Consider the following 19,561-nt stretch of genomic DNA (forward strand, 5'->3'; position numbering starts at 1 on the left):
CTCCAATAGAGGCCACGCGTGAAATATAAACTCGAGACCCCGGAACTTTGAATGAATAGTGCCGCTCCGAACTCCGGGTAAAGCATCTGAGGCCCTCAACTGGCGTCACTAGTAGCGCATCCACAAGTGAGGGGGGTTGTAGTAATTCAGATCGGCTCTGTTTTCGCCCACGTATTAGATACAGTGATTCACTGTGGGTTTTATAATGATTAGTTAATATTTTCTATTTAAATCATATCTCTGGTGTTAGTTTTTTTTTGTTTTAAGCTTTATAGTTTAACTCTTGTACAATCATTTCCCCCCATCTTTGTGTTAGACTCGACCGCCCGCCTTCGCTCACGGTCACATGGCGGCTGTCCTTCTTTCTTCCAGTCCGGTCATGGCAGCGTTACTCCGGTCTGCGCGGATACTAATCCGCTCATCTGCTGTTTTGTTGCGTGTCCCTCAGGCAGGAGCCCGGGCTTGTCATCATCCGAAAGTCGCTTCCTTCGAGAAGAGGTACTTTAAAAAAAAAAGGAAGGGACTGATGGGGGTGTTTTTTGAGACTCTGAGGTGATGACCCTCGTGTTGTCTTCTGGTATGTTCACCTGCACCTGTGCGCATCATAGAGGCTCCTTGGTCTGGTGCTTTATTCTGAAGCTTAATCCTTGGTCTGGTGTAATAGTAATAATAATCTTCATTCAGCAGTCGCTGCGCTTTAGTCTGTAGGGTCCATAATCACTGTGAGAGGTCTTGACCCTTTGAACGTGCACGTAGAGGTCAGATACTGTATGTTGAGCCACAGTGACACATAAAAGGTTTGTTTCTTATAGTCGGGTTATGTGCATTTCCTGGAGTTTGATCTCCGCCAGAGAATACCTTAGTAAGGGTTGCTGTGATCTATAACTGCGTACACTCACACAGGCCTTTGTAATTGAAAATACATAACTGGGTATTTCCCCTTGGGGATTAATAAAGTATCTATCTATCTATTACTAGCACAATTTATCCATTAAACTATATAACTGCATGTACTCACACAAGGCCTGTGTTAATGAAAATACATAACTGTATTTCCCCTTAGGGAATAATAAAGTATCCTATCCTATCTATCTATCTATCTATCTATCTATCTATCTATCTATCTATCTATCTATGACTGGCACAATTTATTCATTAAACTAATATGTACATCAAAACATTAAAAAATTACATACAAGACTCACAATAGCTAAATCATTAAGCAAAAGAGGGATTCGGATATTATCATTACAAACTGTTAAGAAAAGAACTGGAAATCTTTCTTCTTTTTGTTGCCTCTATTTCTTTTTTTTTTGTACTAGATTTTCTTGATCCTGTTTATAACATTTTAATGATCATTCAGACAAATCCAGCACAAGTTCTAATGTTTTGAAGTTTAGATTTATGTACATGGTATCTTATTAAGTAAAGAAAGCACATGTGCACTCCACACTTTGACCTTTGGTGTGCATGCCTGTGATTTCTTTTGACGTTCAGGTGGTTGTGGGTTTATAAACCAGTGAGTGCTTTTAGGTCTCGTTGATATAAAAGGTTTGCCAGCCTGGACAAAGTGAAGCTCTAACAAAAAAAGAGTGCCCTTTAGGTGTTGTTTGTTTTTTTTTTACATGTGAATGTGAAGGATCGTTTTGCCAGCGTAGCTTCTTGGATCTAAGGCATTGTTTATCACTCGTGGCTTTTCTCTGCAGGTACTTGACAAATGTGGGCACCCGTCTGTTCTCCATTGCAACTCAGCAGACAGGGCTGTCAAAGGAAGAGTCCAGCACCGCAGTCCGTTCACGGCAAGCCCAGCAGTTTGACTGGGCACTCAACAAACTGGACAGCTCAGTTCGAAGGACTGGCCGAATCACCAAGACACTACTGCTGAAGATCTTTCATGACATTTGCCGCACAGGTAGACTGACTGATTTTTACCCCCCTTGTTTTCACTTTTTTTTGTAAAAATAACATTTTGTAATACTTCTACAAATAAAATATCAATGTTACATCTGTTACTCCCAAGGAGAATATTATTATTACTTGCAAAACCCCACAGACACTTAAGATCAATGTGAAGTTCATGCAGCCACCCATCCATCCATCCATCCATCCATTTTCCAACCCGCTGAATCCGAACACAGGGTCACGGGGGGTCTGCTGGAGCCAATCCCAGCCAACACAGTGCACAAGGCAGGAACCAATCCCGGGCAGGGTGCCAACCCACCGCAGGACACACACAAACACACACTAGGGCCAATTTAGAATCGCCAATCCACCTAACCGGCATGTCTTTGGACTGTGGGAGGAAACCAACACAGACATGGGGAGAACATGCAAACTCCACGCAGGGAGCACCCAGGAAGCGAACCCGGGTCTCCTAACTGCGAGGCAGCAGCGCTACCACTGCGCCACCGTGACGCCCTGCAGCCACCCAACTTATGAGAAAGTACTGTTAGGACGGATTGTAATCCTGGTTTTGAAATAGTTGAACCATGTGCCAGCCAAGTAGGAGGTCCACATGGGAACTATCAGATTGTGCACTCAAGGATCTTATGGTGCCCATATGGCTTAGGACACCGTTACTGTTTGACAAACCTGGACAGCTTGGTGGTGCCCAAGGATCTGGTTTGGGATCCCCTGGTTTAGATCACTTGTGTCTAAGTTTGAAGCAATCATTTAAAATAATGATAGGTTTGTTAACTTAAAAGCAATTTTTTAAAAGAATTTTAGTTAATTTTAGTTTCCTCTTGGGATTAATAAAGTATCTATCTATTATATAGTTCCTTACATCTATCTATCTATCTAGTTAAGTCCAGTCAAGTTGGGGAGCATGCACTGGTACAGTGTGTTGCCGCACCCACCACACGATGAAACGGTTCGGGATCCCGGTTGGCAACCCACCCAGGCAGACAGGTGGTCCAGTCCCACCCTCCGGAAATGACCCTGTATCTGCCGCAGCCAGGTGTTATGTGGGGGAACCTTTGGCTTGATCCAGCCACTCGGATCCCCCAACAATGAGGATCCTGTGAGCTGGATCACCTTTCAGGGAAACACGCCACATGGCCGTAGTGACGTAACTGACCCTCCCTCATAATGCAGTTAATGTGCCTCATTCGGGACTCCATGAGCAACACAAAGTCAAATCAACGATACCCATGGAAGAGACAAAGTACCGAAGGAGTCCAGTCTTCATCTCGGGTTACTGGATAGCGTCCATGTCTCGCCACCATATAGTAAGACAGGAAGCACCAGGACTCTAAAGACTTGGACCTTCATCCTTTTGCAGATATAAGGAGCGCCACACACCCCTTTCCAGTGACCTCGTGATAAACCCCCCCGACCGACGACACCCCATTCTGGTTCTCTCCTCAGTCCTAAAGGCCACACCATTTAGGCTGGATGCTGCATCTAAACTTGCTCTCTGTTGTAAGGTACATGTTTGAGTTGCGATAGACCAATGTCCGCTGTATTCGGTGTTTGTTCTTGCCTTATGCTAATCCCTCTGCAGTTTACTCTCGAATCCTTGGCCTTGATTTGAATTAAATGTGTTTAATAAAGCATGAATGAATTAATTTAAAATGTAATTTGCTCACTCTCACTGATATTTTTCAGTACATGTAACAAGGCCCTAATTGGGAACCTCTTACCTGTGCCATTGTTTTAGTAAATTATGTAATACAAATAATTATTAACATAAATTGAAATCAAATTTCTTCCAGGGTACCCTAGTGGAAATCAGGCACTTCTGTTGCTCCGTAGCTGCGGTTCACTTTTGCCCGAGATTCCACTGGCTGAACGGACTGAACTGGCCCACCGCATCTGGGACAAGCTACAGTCACTAGGTATGGAGTGCAAGCCATGATTTGAAATTCATCACGGAGTGTTAGCTTTTGTGTTGTGAAGTTGTTTTCTATATTATCTTTTATGTACAGTCTTAAGTATTTACCTGTTAGGCTTGACCATTTTCCAGTTGTATCCCTGCTAGTCGGTGAATTGAAGGTCAACTCTTAAATCTTCTTCCCTGTCCCTGCAGGTGCAGTGTATGATGTTAGCCACTACAATGCCCTGCTCAAGGTCTACCTGCAAAATGAGCACAAGTTCCTGCCAACTGAGTTCCTCTCAAAGATGGAGGCTGCAAGCATCGTTCCCAACAGAGTAAGAGCACTTAGTTGAAATGAAAAGAAAAGTGTGATGTTGTCGGTCATTGATTTGACAAAACCGCTTATACAAAATGATTTATAAGAAATTAGTGGACTTCTAACTCTTGTGGTTGCCTATGTGTGCGGTCTGGTTTTCTGCATCACAGAGTTCCAGATGTTTTTACAGCGCAGTACTAATAGTATTTCTCAGGGTGAATCTCTTCCTGTCTTAGTAACTCTCGGTATTTTCCTCAAATCTTAGTCTCTGATCATTTCTGCTCTTTTATACAATACAGTAACGGCGGACTGCACGCTGACGTGTAGTGAATCCACTTGACTTGAGCATTCCTAGTTTTCTTCCTCTTTCTCTGTACGTTTATCATTTGTTTGCTCAGAGGTTGATGCGCTTGCTGTTTCCTGAGCAGCTCTTCTTTTCTCCACCCTAACCCTGCTGCTTCTCTTCTTTCGCCTGCATGTTTTCGTGTTTAAAGCTAACTAAGTTAGTTTTTTTTAACAGTGTCTTGAAATTTTCTGTATTCACTTTTATGGTGAGAGATTCAGTTTGACCCAAGATGTCTGGCTGCAAAACAGAGTTATAGGCATCTGCTGCCTTTTGAAGTGGAAGGGTGAAGTTCATTGAATCCACAGTATAAGTATGGATTCTCCTTTATCGTATCGAATCAAGACTGCGTTCACTTGTTCTATACCAAGTTGGACTCTCCTTCTCATTAAGATGGTTGACTTTACAGTTAGCTTTTAAAATCCTAAAGAAGGGATTTAATGCTTGAGAGCAGATTTACTGAGCCCTCCTCCACGACTTCTTGGAGACACCATGTAGCTTGTATTCTAATATGGAGCTATCCTTCAGCTTTTTATTGTTATTCTTGTGATGTCCGGATTGCCTGCAGCTGGCATTACTGTCCATGAACCTGAAACGCCAAGAGACATGAAACTGAGGATGGATTGGGGAATGAAGACACACACATACTGTACAAAGCAAGGCAGGGTGCTTTTTATTTTCAGACAGAGGGTTCAAAAAGTGCAGTGTCTTCAATAAATAAATAATAAATACAGGGTGACACCGAAAAAATGTGAACTTTTGAATTGCGTAATGGCAGCCATGTACGGTTGGCAGCACTGTGGAACAGGGACCTTGAGCTGTAAACAATCTCGCCATTTAGTAATCAACTGCAAGGCAATCAATGGCAGCTGTGCGAGAATTGTTTGGTAACCGTGTCCTCTCAAGATTCGGTGACATCCCCTGGCCCTCAAGATCACCGTATTTGTCCGTTTGTGATTTTTTTTCTTGTGGGGCTACCTTAAGAGTTGGGTCTACATGACTCGGCCAAGGACACTGAATGAATGGAAACAAAGAATTCAAGACGAAATTCGTGGTATCCCAGCTGAGATGTTGCAGCGATGTGAATTTCCCCTTGGGATTAATAAAGTATCTGTCTGTCTGTCTGTCTGTCTGTCTATTATATAGTACCTTACATCTATCTATCTATCATATAATGCCTTTCACATATTTTATCTATCTATCTATCTATCATATAGTGCCTTTCATATCTATCTATCTATCACCTCAACAGCAGATTGGAAGAATGCATACGTACAGGACATCATTTTCAGACAATGATAATTTCGATTTCTGTCTCTTAAAAGGCAAGTTGTAGTGGTTCAATTGCTGTCAAAATTTTTTTGTTGGATTTCTTCTATTTTTATTGGGTTTTTCAAAAATTCCCATTTTTCTGTGTCAGCCTATACTATGGAATAAACAACAGTGTTAGAGCTGGAGGTTTAAAAGTCAATTCCATAAATATTCCAATAAATATAAAATCTAAAAGTTAAAACACAGCCAGGATCTTTTTTTTAAAAACCCTCACGTGGCTCCTTTCAAATCTCCATCTAAGTGGCTCACCCAGTAGGTGTGCTCTACAGCAGAACAGTACAGTCATCCATCTTACTGGCTTGTGTCCCTCACTGCCATCCTTTGGTGTTCATGGAAACCTGCAAGCCCTGTTCCCGTTACCTGCCACCGTACCTTGGCCTGTGTGGGAGCCCACCCAGAGCTGTTGGGCACTCCTGCTCTTTAGATAATAATAATAATAATAATACATTTTATTAGTTTGTAGGTGCCTTTCTAAACACTCAAGGACACCGAACAATAGATAAAACACTGATTGTAAACAAAAGTAAAATACAAAAGTTAAAATCAGACAGAGCAATTGTAATCAAAGAGGAAAAAAAAAAAGAGTTTTAAGTTTAGATTCGAAAAGTAAAAATGATTCAGTATTTCTAAGCTCAGAAGGTAATGAGTTCCAAAGCTGGGGAGCAGAGCAACTGAATGCTGTGCTCCCCATAGTGGTAAGACGGACGAAGGGTGCAGTCAAGTGGATGGAGGAAGAGGAGCTAAGGGTACGAGAGGGAATGGCAACATGGAGGATGTCGTACAAATGTGTATGGGCAAGGTTGTGGAGAGCCTTAAAAGTTAGTAGTAGAATTTTGAATTGAATTTGGAACTGAACTGGAAGCAAGTGAAGCTGCTGCAAAACGGGAGTGATATGGTGAATAGAGGGGGTTCTAGTAATGATGCGGGAGGGCAACTGAATTCTGGACCAGTTGAAGCTTATAAAGAGATTTGCGAGAAAGAACAAAGAAAAGGGAATTGCAATAATCGAGACAAGAAGTGACAAGGCTATGAACAAGGATAACCGTGGTGTGGGGAGTGAGGGCCGAATACGATTAATGTTACGCAAGTGGAAATATGCAGACAGGGAGATGTTACTGATGTGGGGCTGAAAGGATAAAGTACTGCACCTGTGGGGAAGGGAAGACAGAGGAATTATCAATAACAAATGAAAAATGATCAGCAGGAGCAACTTGGTCCCTTGAGCAGCGCTCGCTCACTTGTCTAGGGGCCACATTTCTGACCACCTGCCTCCACCCCATGTGGTACCAGCTCTGCCATGATCCTGACTCCTCATTTTTTTTTTTCTTCATTTTTTAAGCAAAACCCAAGCTATAATTATTCTATCAAAAATAAAATTTAATTAAGGAAATTTGTCAAAACACAAACTAAAATAGAAATGGTCAAACGTTCATAAAACTACACTGAAATTTAAATGACAGGAGAAAATAGCATGGAAAAAGTCATTTGAAAAAATGGAGCTAAAGTATCCTTGTTTAACATGCCATTGACTGAATGATTTGTAACTTTTTGTAGATCTTTTGTGATGTGTGTGGATAGCATGACACTAAAAAGTTAATTTGCCCCCTTTTTGGAGCCTAGTATTGATTTTGTGGAGCTGTGTAGTAACTTGTCAGGAAAGAAACATGACACAAGTGACACAATCACGATCTTCGAGTGTCTGAGCAAATTTTGTGTGTTATGGTGAAAATCTCTCTAGTCGAGGATGTAAATGTGGTGGTCAAAGTAAATGTAATTTTTTTTGTCGTGCTGTGGCCTGCAGGGGGTGCTCCAGCTCCCCAACCCAACATAGACGTACACAAGGCACCCAGCAACACTCGTGGCATTTATTTAGTTGTGGGAAGCACTTTCCAACTGTTTCCCACAAATGCACAGTACAACAAAGCACCCAGCATTTTGTCTTCATTCTTCTCCCTTCCTCTGACAAACTCTCTCTCTCTCTCTCCTTCTTTCCTCCTCCACTCCTCCTTCCTTTGTCTTCCACCTCACATCTCTGTCTCACTGGAACAGAGGCCACTGCATGTCTTCTAGGAAGCACTTCCGGGCCATAAAGAAAGTAAGGAGGGCAATGCCCCTCTAACGAGACCCAGTCACCCCGTCAGGGCTGCACTTCCGGACTCCAATTTCCAAGCACCCATCTTGGTGATCCACCTGTGTCGCCATATGAGGACAACTGCCAACTGGCGTATCCACTCCAGAATCTTAGTTTCTGCTGGTTCAATCCATTATTTCCTCTCAGCCAGACACACAGTTATGTCTGCAGTCCGCTGGCCATTAGCTCTTGTCATCGTGCTGGCCTCCCGCCTTACACAGCTTACTCTGGAACAGGGTCGAGGGGTGTGCTGGAGTCTATCCTAGCTAGCATAGGTCACAAGGCAGTAACAACCCTGGACAGGAAGCCAGTAGATTTCAGGGCAAACATACACACACAGAGGCCAATTTAGTGTCATCAGTTCACTTATTCTGCATGTCTTTGGACTGTGGGAGGAACTGGGAGGAACCTTGGGAAGAAACCCACAGTGACACAAGGATAATATGCAAACTCCATGCTGGTAGGACACGAGATGTGAACCCTGGTTTCATTACTGCAAGGCAACATTGCTACCTCTGCACCACCGTTCTGCCCTTAATGTGATTTTGGTGTGTCCAAAGTATGCATCCCGTGTACCTTGATTCTTAAATTCTTAAATCTGTACTCGACTAGTAATTGAAATCCGTCTCCATGGGCAAATCGAAAACGTAGCGAAACAGGCATCTGGCATTCAAACATCTCCTTTTTTTTCTGCAGGTAACATACCAAAGGTTAATTTCTGCATACTGCAATGAAGGCGACATTGAAGGTGCCAGGTAAGCCAGGCTGACTTCAGGTTTCAGTTTTATTATTTTATTTTGCACTTCTGCCATAAACTAGGTCACCTTATTGGAAAGCAATCTTTCCTTCTGTAACCTTTTCCATCTCTGCTGCTTCTCAGGAGGAGTAGCTTTATGATACGTGGCTCATATCTTGTCTTAGAATGAATGCTGTCCTGCTGTCTGTGCCATAGTGCTTGTTTTTTTGGCCTATCAAATTGATATCATTTTCAATTTTCTTGTAGTAAAATCTTGGGCTTCATGAAAAGTAATAATCTCCCTATAACGGAAGCAGTCTTCAGTGCCTTGGTAACAGGGCATTCCAGAGCCAGGTAAGATTATAAATGTTTACTGGGAGTACTGCTAATACTAATAATTTAAAAAATTGTTAATAATTAATAAAAATACAAATAATTTGTGAATTTCCCCTTCGGATTAATTATCTATCTATCTATCTATCTATCTATCTATCTATCTATCTATCTATCATATAGTGCCTTTCATATCTATCTATCTATCTAACATAAAATTGGACAACGTGTCATTGCTCTTTTTTCCTACTCTTACTAAGAAAGACTCCTTGCTAATATTTAACAACCAGCACAGACTAAAATTTTTTAGATAACAATAATAAAATTGTCAGGAAGGAGTCAGTAGTGCCTTAGCTTGGCTAGATGTAAATAAATCTGCCTAAGAACACTGAAAACAGGAAACTGATGTAAGGCAGACTAACAATATCCATTTTTGTACGGCTAGAACACATGTCCTTGGCTTAAAAAGCTGCTGTCGGCTCTTAATAGCAGCTTCTTCAAGACTGGGCCTCTCTTTGGAGTGTAGCCTCTGCACCTTATGTGATGGCATAATCAATCACAGGTCAAGTAACATCTCCAGCTCAAACAAATAGCCATAACTCAAGGGCTGGCAGCCTTGATGGAGAGATCTTTGCTCCAGTAACCACAAACCAAAAAGAATGGGCTCTTGTGCACCCGAGAAACTAATAACAAAACATTTGCTCCTTTATTTAGATACCCTTACACAATCCAAATTTGATTTGGTCAGTTCTGATTCCAGTTTTTTTCCTTATTTATCCTTTCAAAAAACTTTTTTATACTAAACTGTACTCCCGCATAACCAGATATGTAGAAGACTTATGTTAAAGTGTTCGACTTTTTTAGTTTTATAATTACAATATAAACCACAGTTGTTACCTGTTCCTTTTTCTTTTATTGACAAAATTAAATTCTGTAGGCCTATTGTTCAATGACTATAGAAATAATACATACTTTTTAACTAATAAAATATGTGCAGAAAACATTTATCCATAGAACAGGTAGCACAACAGAAAATGAATTCTTCTCATAATTACAAGCTGATGTTTCATTTTTCTGAAATGTACTTTTCAGCACGTGCTCCAAACCTCCTCCTCCTCCTCCTCCTCATTTGAGATGAAGGCTAATGTGGAGAAATGGTGAACATTTTATTGTAACAAAATATATATATTCTCACAAATCAATATAATTGATATTGGCAGATAAACACCGCTTAAATGTATATTAAAATACTCTTATAGTTTTGAATCACCTTTAACCATTAATTACACTACAGGTTTTTTTTTTTTTGTGTAATAAAATATACATTTACTACATTTGTGCAGTTTTTTTTTTTTTAAACATTGTACTAGCTTGACTGCCAGTTTCCTACCAGTCTGTGCTGTACTAGCTGTATTACCTGGCATTGCCCGGTGGGCCTCAGTTATTGTGCATAAGATATATCAGAAGTTCAATGTAACTAATGACTTTTCTGCATACAATATTTGCATTTTTGTTTTTTTTAAACCAGAAGCTAATAATTATTATTAGTTCACTTGAGCTGCTTACTGTTGAAAATGCTATGCAATCTTTGGTGGTGTGAAAGACATCACAGCATAAATAACTAACTGCCGTATTAAAGCGGTATTCAGTAATGTTACAATGGTGATTTTAAGTGGTTTTATAAATGATAAAAACTGCTGAAAATCTGGACTCTCCATTAGCATCAAAGCCTAAAATGAGTTCTGCCTCAGTATACAGTGGATTTGAAGAAATGTCTACAACAGGGGTCCTCAATCCCAGTCCTGGAGAGCCGCAGTGGCTGCAGGTTTTTCTTCTGACCTGGTTGCTTAATTAGAAAGCAATTCTTGCCAATAAAGCACTAACAAGCTATGAAATTAAATTAACTCTGCTATGTTAGGTCATTCGCATATCCTAGATTTTCTTTCCTTTTCTATCATGCAAATGATTTGAAGGCTAAAATGGACGAGTAATTCTCAGTCCTTCACTTTTTTCTCTTCATTTTTCTTCCAAGTATTTAATTAAACCCAATAGTGCAGATAAATACACACAGGTGTAAATGTAAATAAGCTAAATGGAGAAATGCTGCTCTCTCTTGTCATTTGCATGTTATTGTTAATAAGGAGCAATTAAAATAGCTGTTTAAGACAAAATGAAGCAATAAGGGCTCAAAATCACTAAAGTGAAGCAGAAGTGTTACTTTAGCAATAAGTGCTTTTTATTAAGCAACTGGGTTGGAGCAAAAACCTACAGCCACTGCGGCTCTCCAGGACCGTGATTGAGGACCCCTACAACACTAACAAAACAAAGAGACTGATTACTTGTACTCGCTGAAAAGCACCGTTCTGTTCTCCTCTTATCACATTCTGAAAGACAGCCTCACCATCAATTCATAGAAACAAATCAATCTTCATTCTGTTGAGTCGTCATTTAGCTTTTTAGTTTTATACAGTTTGCTCTACTATGCTGATTTGCCTCAACCTGTTCACCTTCAGGACCGGCTCATTGTGTACAACAACAACAACAACATTTATTTCTATAGCACATTTTCATACAAAACGTAGCTCAAAGTGCTTTACATAATGAAGAATAGAAAAATAAAAGACACAGTAAGAAAATAAAATAAGTCAACATTAACATAGAATAAGAGTAAGGTCCAATGGCCAGGGTGCACAGAAAAAACAACAACAAAAAAAACTCCAGACGGCTGGAGAAAAAAATAAAATCTGTAGGGATTCCAGACCATTAGACTGCCCAGTCCCCTCTGGGCAATTTTATTTTGCTCTTACTAAAAGTTCTGACCCCAACTTGCTGCTTGTGGAGTTGGCATTTCACAAAGCTACTGTGTATACATATATTAAAATCAAGTCTCTCTTTTTTTTTGGAATATCAACCCTTAATCAAGTTTCTGTGTAAAATTTCTTCTATTAAAGTGTGTTTAATTAATTTCTATTGACTTTTAAGTTGGTCATTTCATGAACCCTTTACTGAAGATTGTGTAGTTCTTTGTTTGCTTTTTTGTGATTTGAATGCTTTGCTTATTTGTCAGTGACATGGAGAATGCAGAAAACATCCTGTCTGTCATGAAAACTGCAGGAATTGAACCAGGGCCTGATACTTACTTGGCATTGCTCAAAGCCTATGCTGAAAAAGGGGATATTGAGCATATCAAGCAGGTGAGGATTAAAACTGGCTTATTAGGTGAATATCTACCAACGTCTTGGTTGTCTGTTTCACGAAGACATTGTCTGCAAGGTTTTTTTACTCTTGTGTTTTTACTGTTTTGTTTTTAGACACTTGAGACAATTGAGAAGACCAACGTTAGTCTCATAGATAGAGACTTGCTGCAGGTTATTTTCAGTCTTTCTAAATCTGGTCATGAAAAGCTTGTACCAGACATTCTGGAACGTATGAGGCATGACCGTGGTTATATCCCTGGTGAGTTCTTAAATGGTCTTACTGTGTAGGTTCATAAGTTCAATATTGTCACATGCACAGAGTACAGGGGAAATCTTAACTTGCGTGTGTAAATCAGCGTGCTCTGTCCAGTTTAAATCGAGGTGTCTGTCTAGAACATTCTGAGTTGGAGCAGAAATGCAATACAAAACCAACTGAGAGGGTGTGCAGTGGTGGGGAGTGTTACTTTTAAAAATAATAGTTACATTACTCAATAAAAAAGTAACTGGCTATATTAGACAGTTGTCATAAAATGTAATGAGTTACTAACCGTACGTTACTTTTGTGTTGTTATTTTTTGTTTTGTATGATAATCTGCAACATTTCACTGATCAGCATTTGTTGTTAGACCCTAAACTCATATATGAGCCTTCATGAAAATGCCCAGAAACACAGTCAAAGATGATAAATTTGTCGTGTTTTCTGAATAAGCTTAGTCCTTGCTGTGCTGTGCTGCAGGGCTTGAAATGGACTATACCGGCAGTTTTACGTTTTTCATGGATACATACTGGTACATTCAACTTTGACCTCAAGGAAGGAAACGCTGTCCAATGCAATGCTCGAATATCATCCTGATCTAATCTCCTAGATGCACCCCTCATCCTTCAGCCCAAATTACCTTACAGATTAAAGCCACCCGCCAGTTAGGAAAATGGGTTAAAATATGCAGAGCATTATTATGGAGAACCAAGAAGCCAACAAAAATAGTTCTGGTACTTAGTTGTTTTCACTTCAACCTCTGCTGTGAAGTAAATAACATCCATCTCTTTTTCTATCCCCAAAGTGAACCTCCAAAGATTTGTGGTATAAACTCTGACTACCGTGGTATCCAATCACACTGTTTTAACAGATCAATAGCAAATTGCTGGATGAAAGCAATTTTATTAGTAGCTTTCTGTTACCGGACTGCACACAACATACTCTTTTCTGCTTGGCCGTGTGATCGGACTCTGCAAGTGACCAACATATGTCCCAACACGTTTGCTTCTTCCCTTACACTCAGTTCTGCTGCAGTAATCACTGGCTCCCTGTGACCCTAAACTAGGCCAATTAAATTTACCCCTCGGCACAAGTCAGAATTAATGTATACCTATAACTTTTGTTCAGTTCTTTTTACATGATTGTATGGTACACACATGCTTAACCTCTTCCTTACTACAACATTCCAGTCTGCGACTAAAATGGTCACAAATGCAACCAAAAATAGGCCATGGAGATTATTATTTCTACTTCGTTCACCAATAATTATATGGTATCAGTCGCAAAATGCCATCTTTTTGTTGCTTAGTGGAATTGCTATTAACATAAGTGTCGATACAAAGAGAGATTTCCCTCTTGGACGTTTGTGAACTGCATTCTACTAAAGGCTGGTTTATACTTGACGTGTCCGCACTGGGCGAGATGCAACATAAATTTTCCTAACTGTGTGGTGCGGCTGATACGGCGGCCATGCATCCCAAATAGTTAATTTCAAGGAGAGACTTAATGTGCCATAATGATGAACGAAGAGTTGTATTTCTAATATTTTTCATGTCTTGTATTTTGATGACCTGTTGGATATTCATCTACCCAGCATGTAGGTCCCCTGTTATGAAGATATCTGTGCCCCTTCTGACTTCATGCCAGTGCACTAAGATACGGTTGTCACATTTTTGTGAGACGTTTCTCTTTTGATTTAACGCATGCTTCGTGCAAAATGCTGGCATATCTGTCAGTAGTCATACACGCACAGCCGCCTGCCTGTTGTTTCTTCACGTACAGCGATGTCATGAAGTCTGCGTTCTAAGGTTGTGGGTGTGTGTGTGTTTTACCAGGGTGCTCCGACTGGTTAAAATGGTTTTGAAAAATGCCACATATCTGCTGTTTCTGATGTTCGGCTAACCAACAAGTTCTTCAACAAAGAAACATGGAAAAACAGATTTAGTGAAATAATAATAGTAATAATTAGAATTAAACGTTCATTACTTGACTCCCAAAAACTCTGTACAAAGACACTTTAAAAGACAAATTGTTAAAATAAATGTACCAATCCACTTTCATGCCATAAAAGGCCCCATGCTCTAAACATTTACTCGGATAGTTTTTTTCTTAGGTGGAAAAAGAGGGAAAAAAATATTTCCACGGGAAAGGCGTTGTTGTGGAACTCAAATTTCCCCTCCCATCACATGAGTGATAAAACCATGTGAATGAAATATGCCTGTCATGACCACCCCTTTAAATTGGGGGAGCATCTCATTTTCACAGCAGGTGTCATTATCCTATCAAACTCATTTTCTTGTTCACAGTTGATCATGGCAAATTAAAACTAATCAAAAAAAGCTTGGAGAAAGCATTCAACGGTAGTCTTTATCTGCTCTACCCCCTTGCAAAATGAACACTGGGCAGTTAAAATGGTGCACAGTGTCTTTAATAAGCCTATCGGGCATGTTCATATCTACTGTGCCCCTCAAATTCCTTCCACCAGAGGGGACACTCATTTCCACAGTTGAGCCTTTCCTGTAGAAATGCGTGCCCCTGTAAGCTGCTTGCCAAATGAACATTGTATAGCTAAAATTATTCCAACTGTATTTGAAAAGACTGTAGACAGTCTTCTACATAAATTTAATGTTTAATGCCCACTGGAGGAGATGCTCATTTCCACAGTTGAGCCTTTGTCGTTGAATTGTTCTTCTGTTTATAAAATGAACACTAAAGAGCCAAAACTGAGCTAAACCTATTTAAAAAGTGACACGGTCAATTTGACATGCAGCCAAACGGCCAGTCCCAAATGGAGTCCTAGGGTCGGTCGGTGCATGACTGTATTACCCATTACGTCACTCAATACTTTAACAAATAATCTTCTTATGTAGCAACATGTTACTTTTAACGTGTTAGGGCTCATTTATACTTCACGCGACGCGACGCATGCTGCAGCGGACGCTCCTGCTACATAGCGTTGAAGTGTTTATACTTCTGTAGCGTACTTTACGTAAATCTGGAGGAGTCCACTAGGTGGCAGTGTGAGATATTATCACGGTGAGAACATGTTTGGCTTCTCTGTGTTGTGAATTGCCTAAAACACCTATTAAATTCCGATAACACCTTACCGCAATATCTGTGAAAAGGATGTTTATTGATTAAATCCATCAATCCAGGGATGTGTCCATTCCAACAAGCCGACTGAGAAACAATCCCTGGACGAGGTCTCTGCTCATCGCAAGGTGAATACAAGCACACATACACTAGTGTCATTTTAGCGGCACCAAATCCCCAAATCTGCTTATCTTTGGAAGGAACGGACACAGTGTGGAATACAAGCAGGAAATACCAGCAGCGTAACTCCCTGCGAGACAGCAGTGCTATTGCTCCGCCACCGTGTCACCCCATGTGTGTAATTATTAACAGTATTCATTATTTAAATGAAATTATATGTAAAATGTAACATACACACTTTAATGCATTTCATCATGAAAGTGATATCAAGTATGAATCTAAAGATTCTAAATGTGCAGAGAGTTGGAATATCATACATTTAATTTGTTCTGTGTGGTGATCTTTTTGCTGTTTGCCGCTGCTGTCAGGTCCAAGAAGCTCGTGCGATTAAAAACTGGGATAGCGTTCTGACGGTCTGCTTTAATGATAAAGTAAACTACGAGGTTAAAGTGGACAATTAAGTGATTAAAGCGAAATTTCCACTTTAATCACAAAATACGTTTTCACCGTGTCCTTTATTTTTCTCAGTGGCTCAAATACAGCTATACATTATGTTGCCGATGTGAAGTTGCAAAAAATATAGAGACACTGAGACTTTTAAAATGTATCGTGTCATTACGATCGGAATATCGACGCTTGAATATAAAAGCACCACGAATGCATTTGTATGTCGGCATTTTGCTTCACCATATCGAAGCATCCATCCCGTAGGATCGGCATAGAGGCTTTCTGTCACATGTAGATAGTTCCCGAATGTAATGACACGATACATTTTAAAAGTCTCACATACCATCTTTTGTGTCGCTTTTTTAATTTTTTATTTTGCAACTTAACAACAGCAACATAATGTATAGCGCTATATTTGAACCACTGAGAAAAATAAAGGACACGGTGAAAACGTATTTTGTGATTAAAGTGGAAATTTCGCTTTAATCACGAATTGTCCACTTTAACCTCGAGTTTACTTTATCATTAAAGCAGACCGTCAGAACGCCATCCCAGTTTTTAATCGCTACGAGCTTCTTGGACCTGACAGCAGCGGCAAGCAGCAAAAGATCACCACACAGAACAAATTAAATGTATGATATTCCAACTCTCTGCACATTTAGAATCTTTAGATTCATACTTGATATCACTTTCATGATGAAATGCATTAAAGTGTGTATGTTACATTTTACATATAATTTCATTTAAATAATGAATACTGTTAATAATTACACACATGGTGGTGACACGGTGGCGGAGCGGTAGCACTGCTGTCTCGCAGGGAGTTATGTTGCTGGTATTTCCTGCTGGTATTCCACACTGTGCTCCGGTTTCCTTCCAAAGATAAGCAGATTTGGGGATTTGGTGCCGCTTAAAATGACGCTTAGTGTATGTGTGCTTGTATTCACCTTGGCGAGCGGAGACCTCGCCCAGGGATTGTTTCTCAGTCGTGCCCAGTGCTTGTTGGAATGGACACATCCCTGGATTGATGGATTTAATCAATAAACATCCTTTTCAGAGATATTGCGGTAAGGTGTTATTGGAATTTAATAGGTGTTTTAGGCAATTCACAACACAGAGAAGCCAAACATGTTCTCACCGTGATAATATCTCACACTGCCACCTGGTGGACTCCTCCAGATTTACGTAGCACGCCAAGCAAGTATAAACACTTCAACGCTATGTAGCAGGAGCGTCCGCTGCAGCATGCGTCGCGTCGCGTGAAGTATAAATGAGCCCTTACTCTCAACACTGAAGGTGTCTTTCGGTTCTTAAATGGAAGTGGTCATTTTGAAACAATACAAAGAGGGTAATGTGAGTTTGCTGTGGATATTTCCACGTGGGTTTTAAAAAGTCATTGTCAAGTCAGTCATTAGAAAAAAGTCAAAATCGCCTTGCAAGCAGCTGCTCAAAACATCTTCAGAATTTGGCAAATATTTGTTCATGTTGTTCTTAACCAAATAAATGTCATGAAACTCTATCAGCCTTTAGGATGCTTCAGTGAGTCTAACTTTAAAAGAAAAGTTTATAAAATTCTATATCTGAAGGACAGTTGTTCCAAGGATGAAAACACATTGTCAACATAAACATCGCTAAAGATGCCAATGCCAAGTACCTTCCAGATGTTAAAAGTTATGCAGTAATGAGACACTGTCAATATACTGTGAGATATTCCTGTAGGGGAGGAATTGATACTAACAGTCAGTCAGTCAGTCATTGTCCAACCCGCTATATCCATACACAGGGTCACGGGGTTCTGCTGGAGCCAATCCCAGCCAACACAGGGCGCAAGGCAGGAACAAATCCCGGGCAGGGCGCCAGCCCACCGCAGGACCCACACACCAAGCAGACTCTGCATGTCTTTGGACTGTTGGAGGAACCTCACGCAGACATGGGGAGAACATGCAAACTCCACGCAGGGAGGACCCGGGAAGCGAACACCAGGTCTTCTAACTGCGAGGCAGCAGCGCTACCACTGCGCCACTGTGCCGCCCCCAAGTCATTATAAAACTAGCGATATTATATCTTGCACTGTACAGATCAGGTAGAAAAATAAAACGTGAAGCCAAAAGGCTGGAATTTGTTCTTCTAAATTGAGAAAGTGCCAGCAAGTTCAATTATTTTTCTTTTGTGTTTTCGTATGAATTCAATGTAAGCCAAACCATTTTGTAATTCACATGATCTCCATATTGGTGTATGTGTGTGTGTGCCCTGCAATGGGCTGGCGCCCTGCCCGGGATTTGTTCCTGCCTTGTGCCCTGTGTTGGCTGGGATTGGCTCCAGCAGGTCCCCGTGACCCTGTGTTAGGATATAGCAGGTTGGATAATGACTGACATTATCTCCATACCGGTATTTTTTGTTTTAATGCACAATATTAATATTTCCTTTAATTTTGGAGACCTTTTTGTCCCAACCACAACATTAAACAACTTGGCAAATGGGTGTAAAATTAAAATCCAATTGAGCAAAGACATAAATGGCATTGTCTGAGTATTGTTTTCTGAGTTCTCTTTGAGACAGACCTTAAGTCTCATTAAATTATTCTACAATTCCCTGAGATATGAGATTTGATTTAATTTTTTTTTAATATTATTTCAGATGCAATGAACCTATGTCTCACCCTTGTCACTAGAGGACTAGAGGACACGGCATTTGAAGTGCTGAAGATGTTTCCATTGAATCATTCTGAAGGTCAGAATGGAGATGCTACGGTCCTTGGCAACTTTTTTCTGCGTCACTGTGTGAATATGGACAAGGTAAAGAATATTAACAGGTTAATGGCAGCAAAGATGAGATATATAGGAAAGTACCACTTAGAATCCCGAGAAGTTATTGTATTGGGGGTCATTTGAAATGTTTGTGGCCCTAGATACATACTAAAGAGTTATATTATTCCCACATCACCATCTCGTTTTATCTTTGCCAGTCAATTGACAGACTTAAAATGTACTGCCGAAAACTCCAGGAAAGTGGTCTCCATACCTCTGCCCTACAGTTCACACTCTACTGTGCTTTGGATGCTAAAAAAACTGGTGAGACTTGAATAGCTTGTTTATTAAGATTTAACATTTTTTTTTAACCTAATGGTGCTCCTCTTATTTAGTTTGTGTTCTTCATCTGCCTTAGTACACTTCTCCCTCTTGTTGACCGTTTAGAGTAGGGTAAGTCTAATTGCTTATGTGATTTGCAGGCATGGCTGTGGAGCTGATGAAGGAGATGAAAATGGATGGGCTTCCAGTGAGGCAGCATTACTTCTGGCCTCTACTAATCCATCACCAGAAACATCAGAATGTACAAGGTTGGTGCAAGTGGTGGTTCTTTCTGAATAGTTCTGGAAAGGTTGCAACTGTATCTGGTAGAAAAGAAATTTGTAGATGCTGATTTCATTGTCCCCATGTCTG

General features: G+C 40.3%; 1 protein-coding gene across 1 annotated transcript in view; it reads left to right on the plus strand.

The window, feature by feature from the left end:
- The first annotated feature begins 360 nt into the window (after window positions 1-360).
- The window catches only part of lrpprc (leucine-rich pentatricopeptide repeat containing), a 103,704-nt gene continuing 84,503 nt past the window's right edge, over window positions 361-19,561 (plus strand). Inside the window, exons 1-11 of the mRNA XM_039738178.1 lie at window positions 361-498; window positions 1,707-1,912; window positions 3,717-3,839; window positions 4,031-4,152; window positions 8,636-8,694; window positions 8,943-9,029; window positions 12,076-12,202; window positions 12,320-12,464; window positions 18,759-18,916; window positions 19,087-19,192; window positions 19,351-19,458. Of these exons, the coding sequence (XP_039594112.1) occupies window positions 380-498; window positions 1,707-1,912; window positions 3,717-3,839; window positions 4,031-4,152; window positions 8,636-8,694; window positions 8,943-9,029; window positions 12,076-12,202; window positions 12,320-12,464; window positions 18,759-18,916; window positions 19,087-19,192; window positions 19,351-19,458 (1,360 nt within the window). The 5' untranslated portion in view covers window positions 361-379. The remainder of the gene's footprint in view (window positions 499-1,706; window positions 1,913-3,716; window positions 3,840-4,030; window positions 4,153-8,635; window positions 8,695-8,942; window positions 9,030-12,075; window positions 12,203-12,319; window positions 12,465-18,758; window positions 18,917-19,086; window positions 19,193-19,350; window positions 19,459-19,561) is intronic.

Source organism: Polypterus senegalus, chromosome 16, assembly GCF_016835505.1.
Source record: "Polypterus senegalus isolate Bchr_013 chromosome 16, ASM1683550v1, whole genome shotgun sequence".
Lineage (NCBI taxonomy): Eukaryota > Metazoa > Chordata > Cladistia > Polypteriformes > Polypteridae > Polypterus > Polypterus senegalus.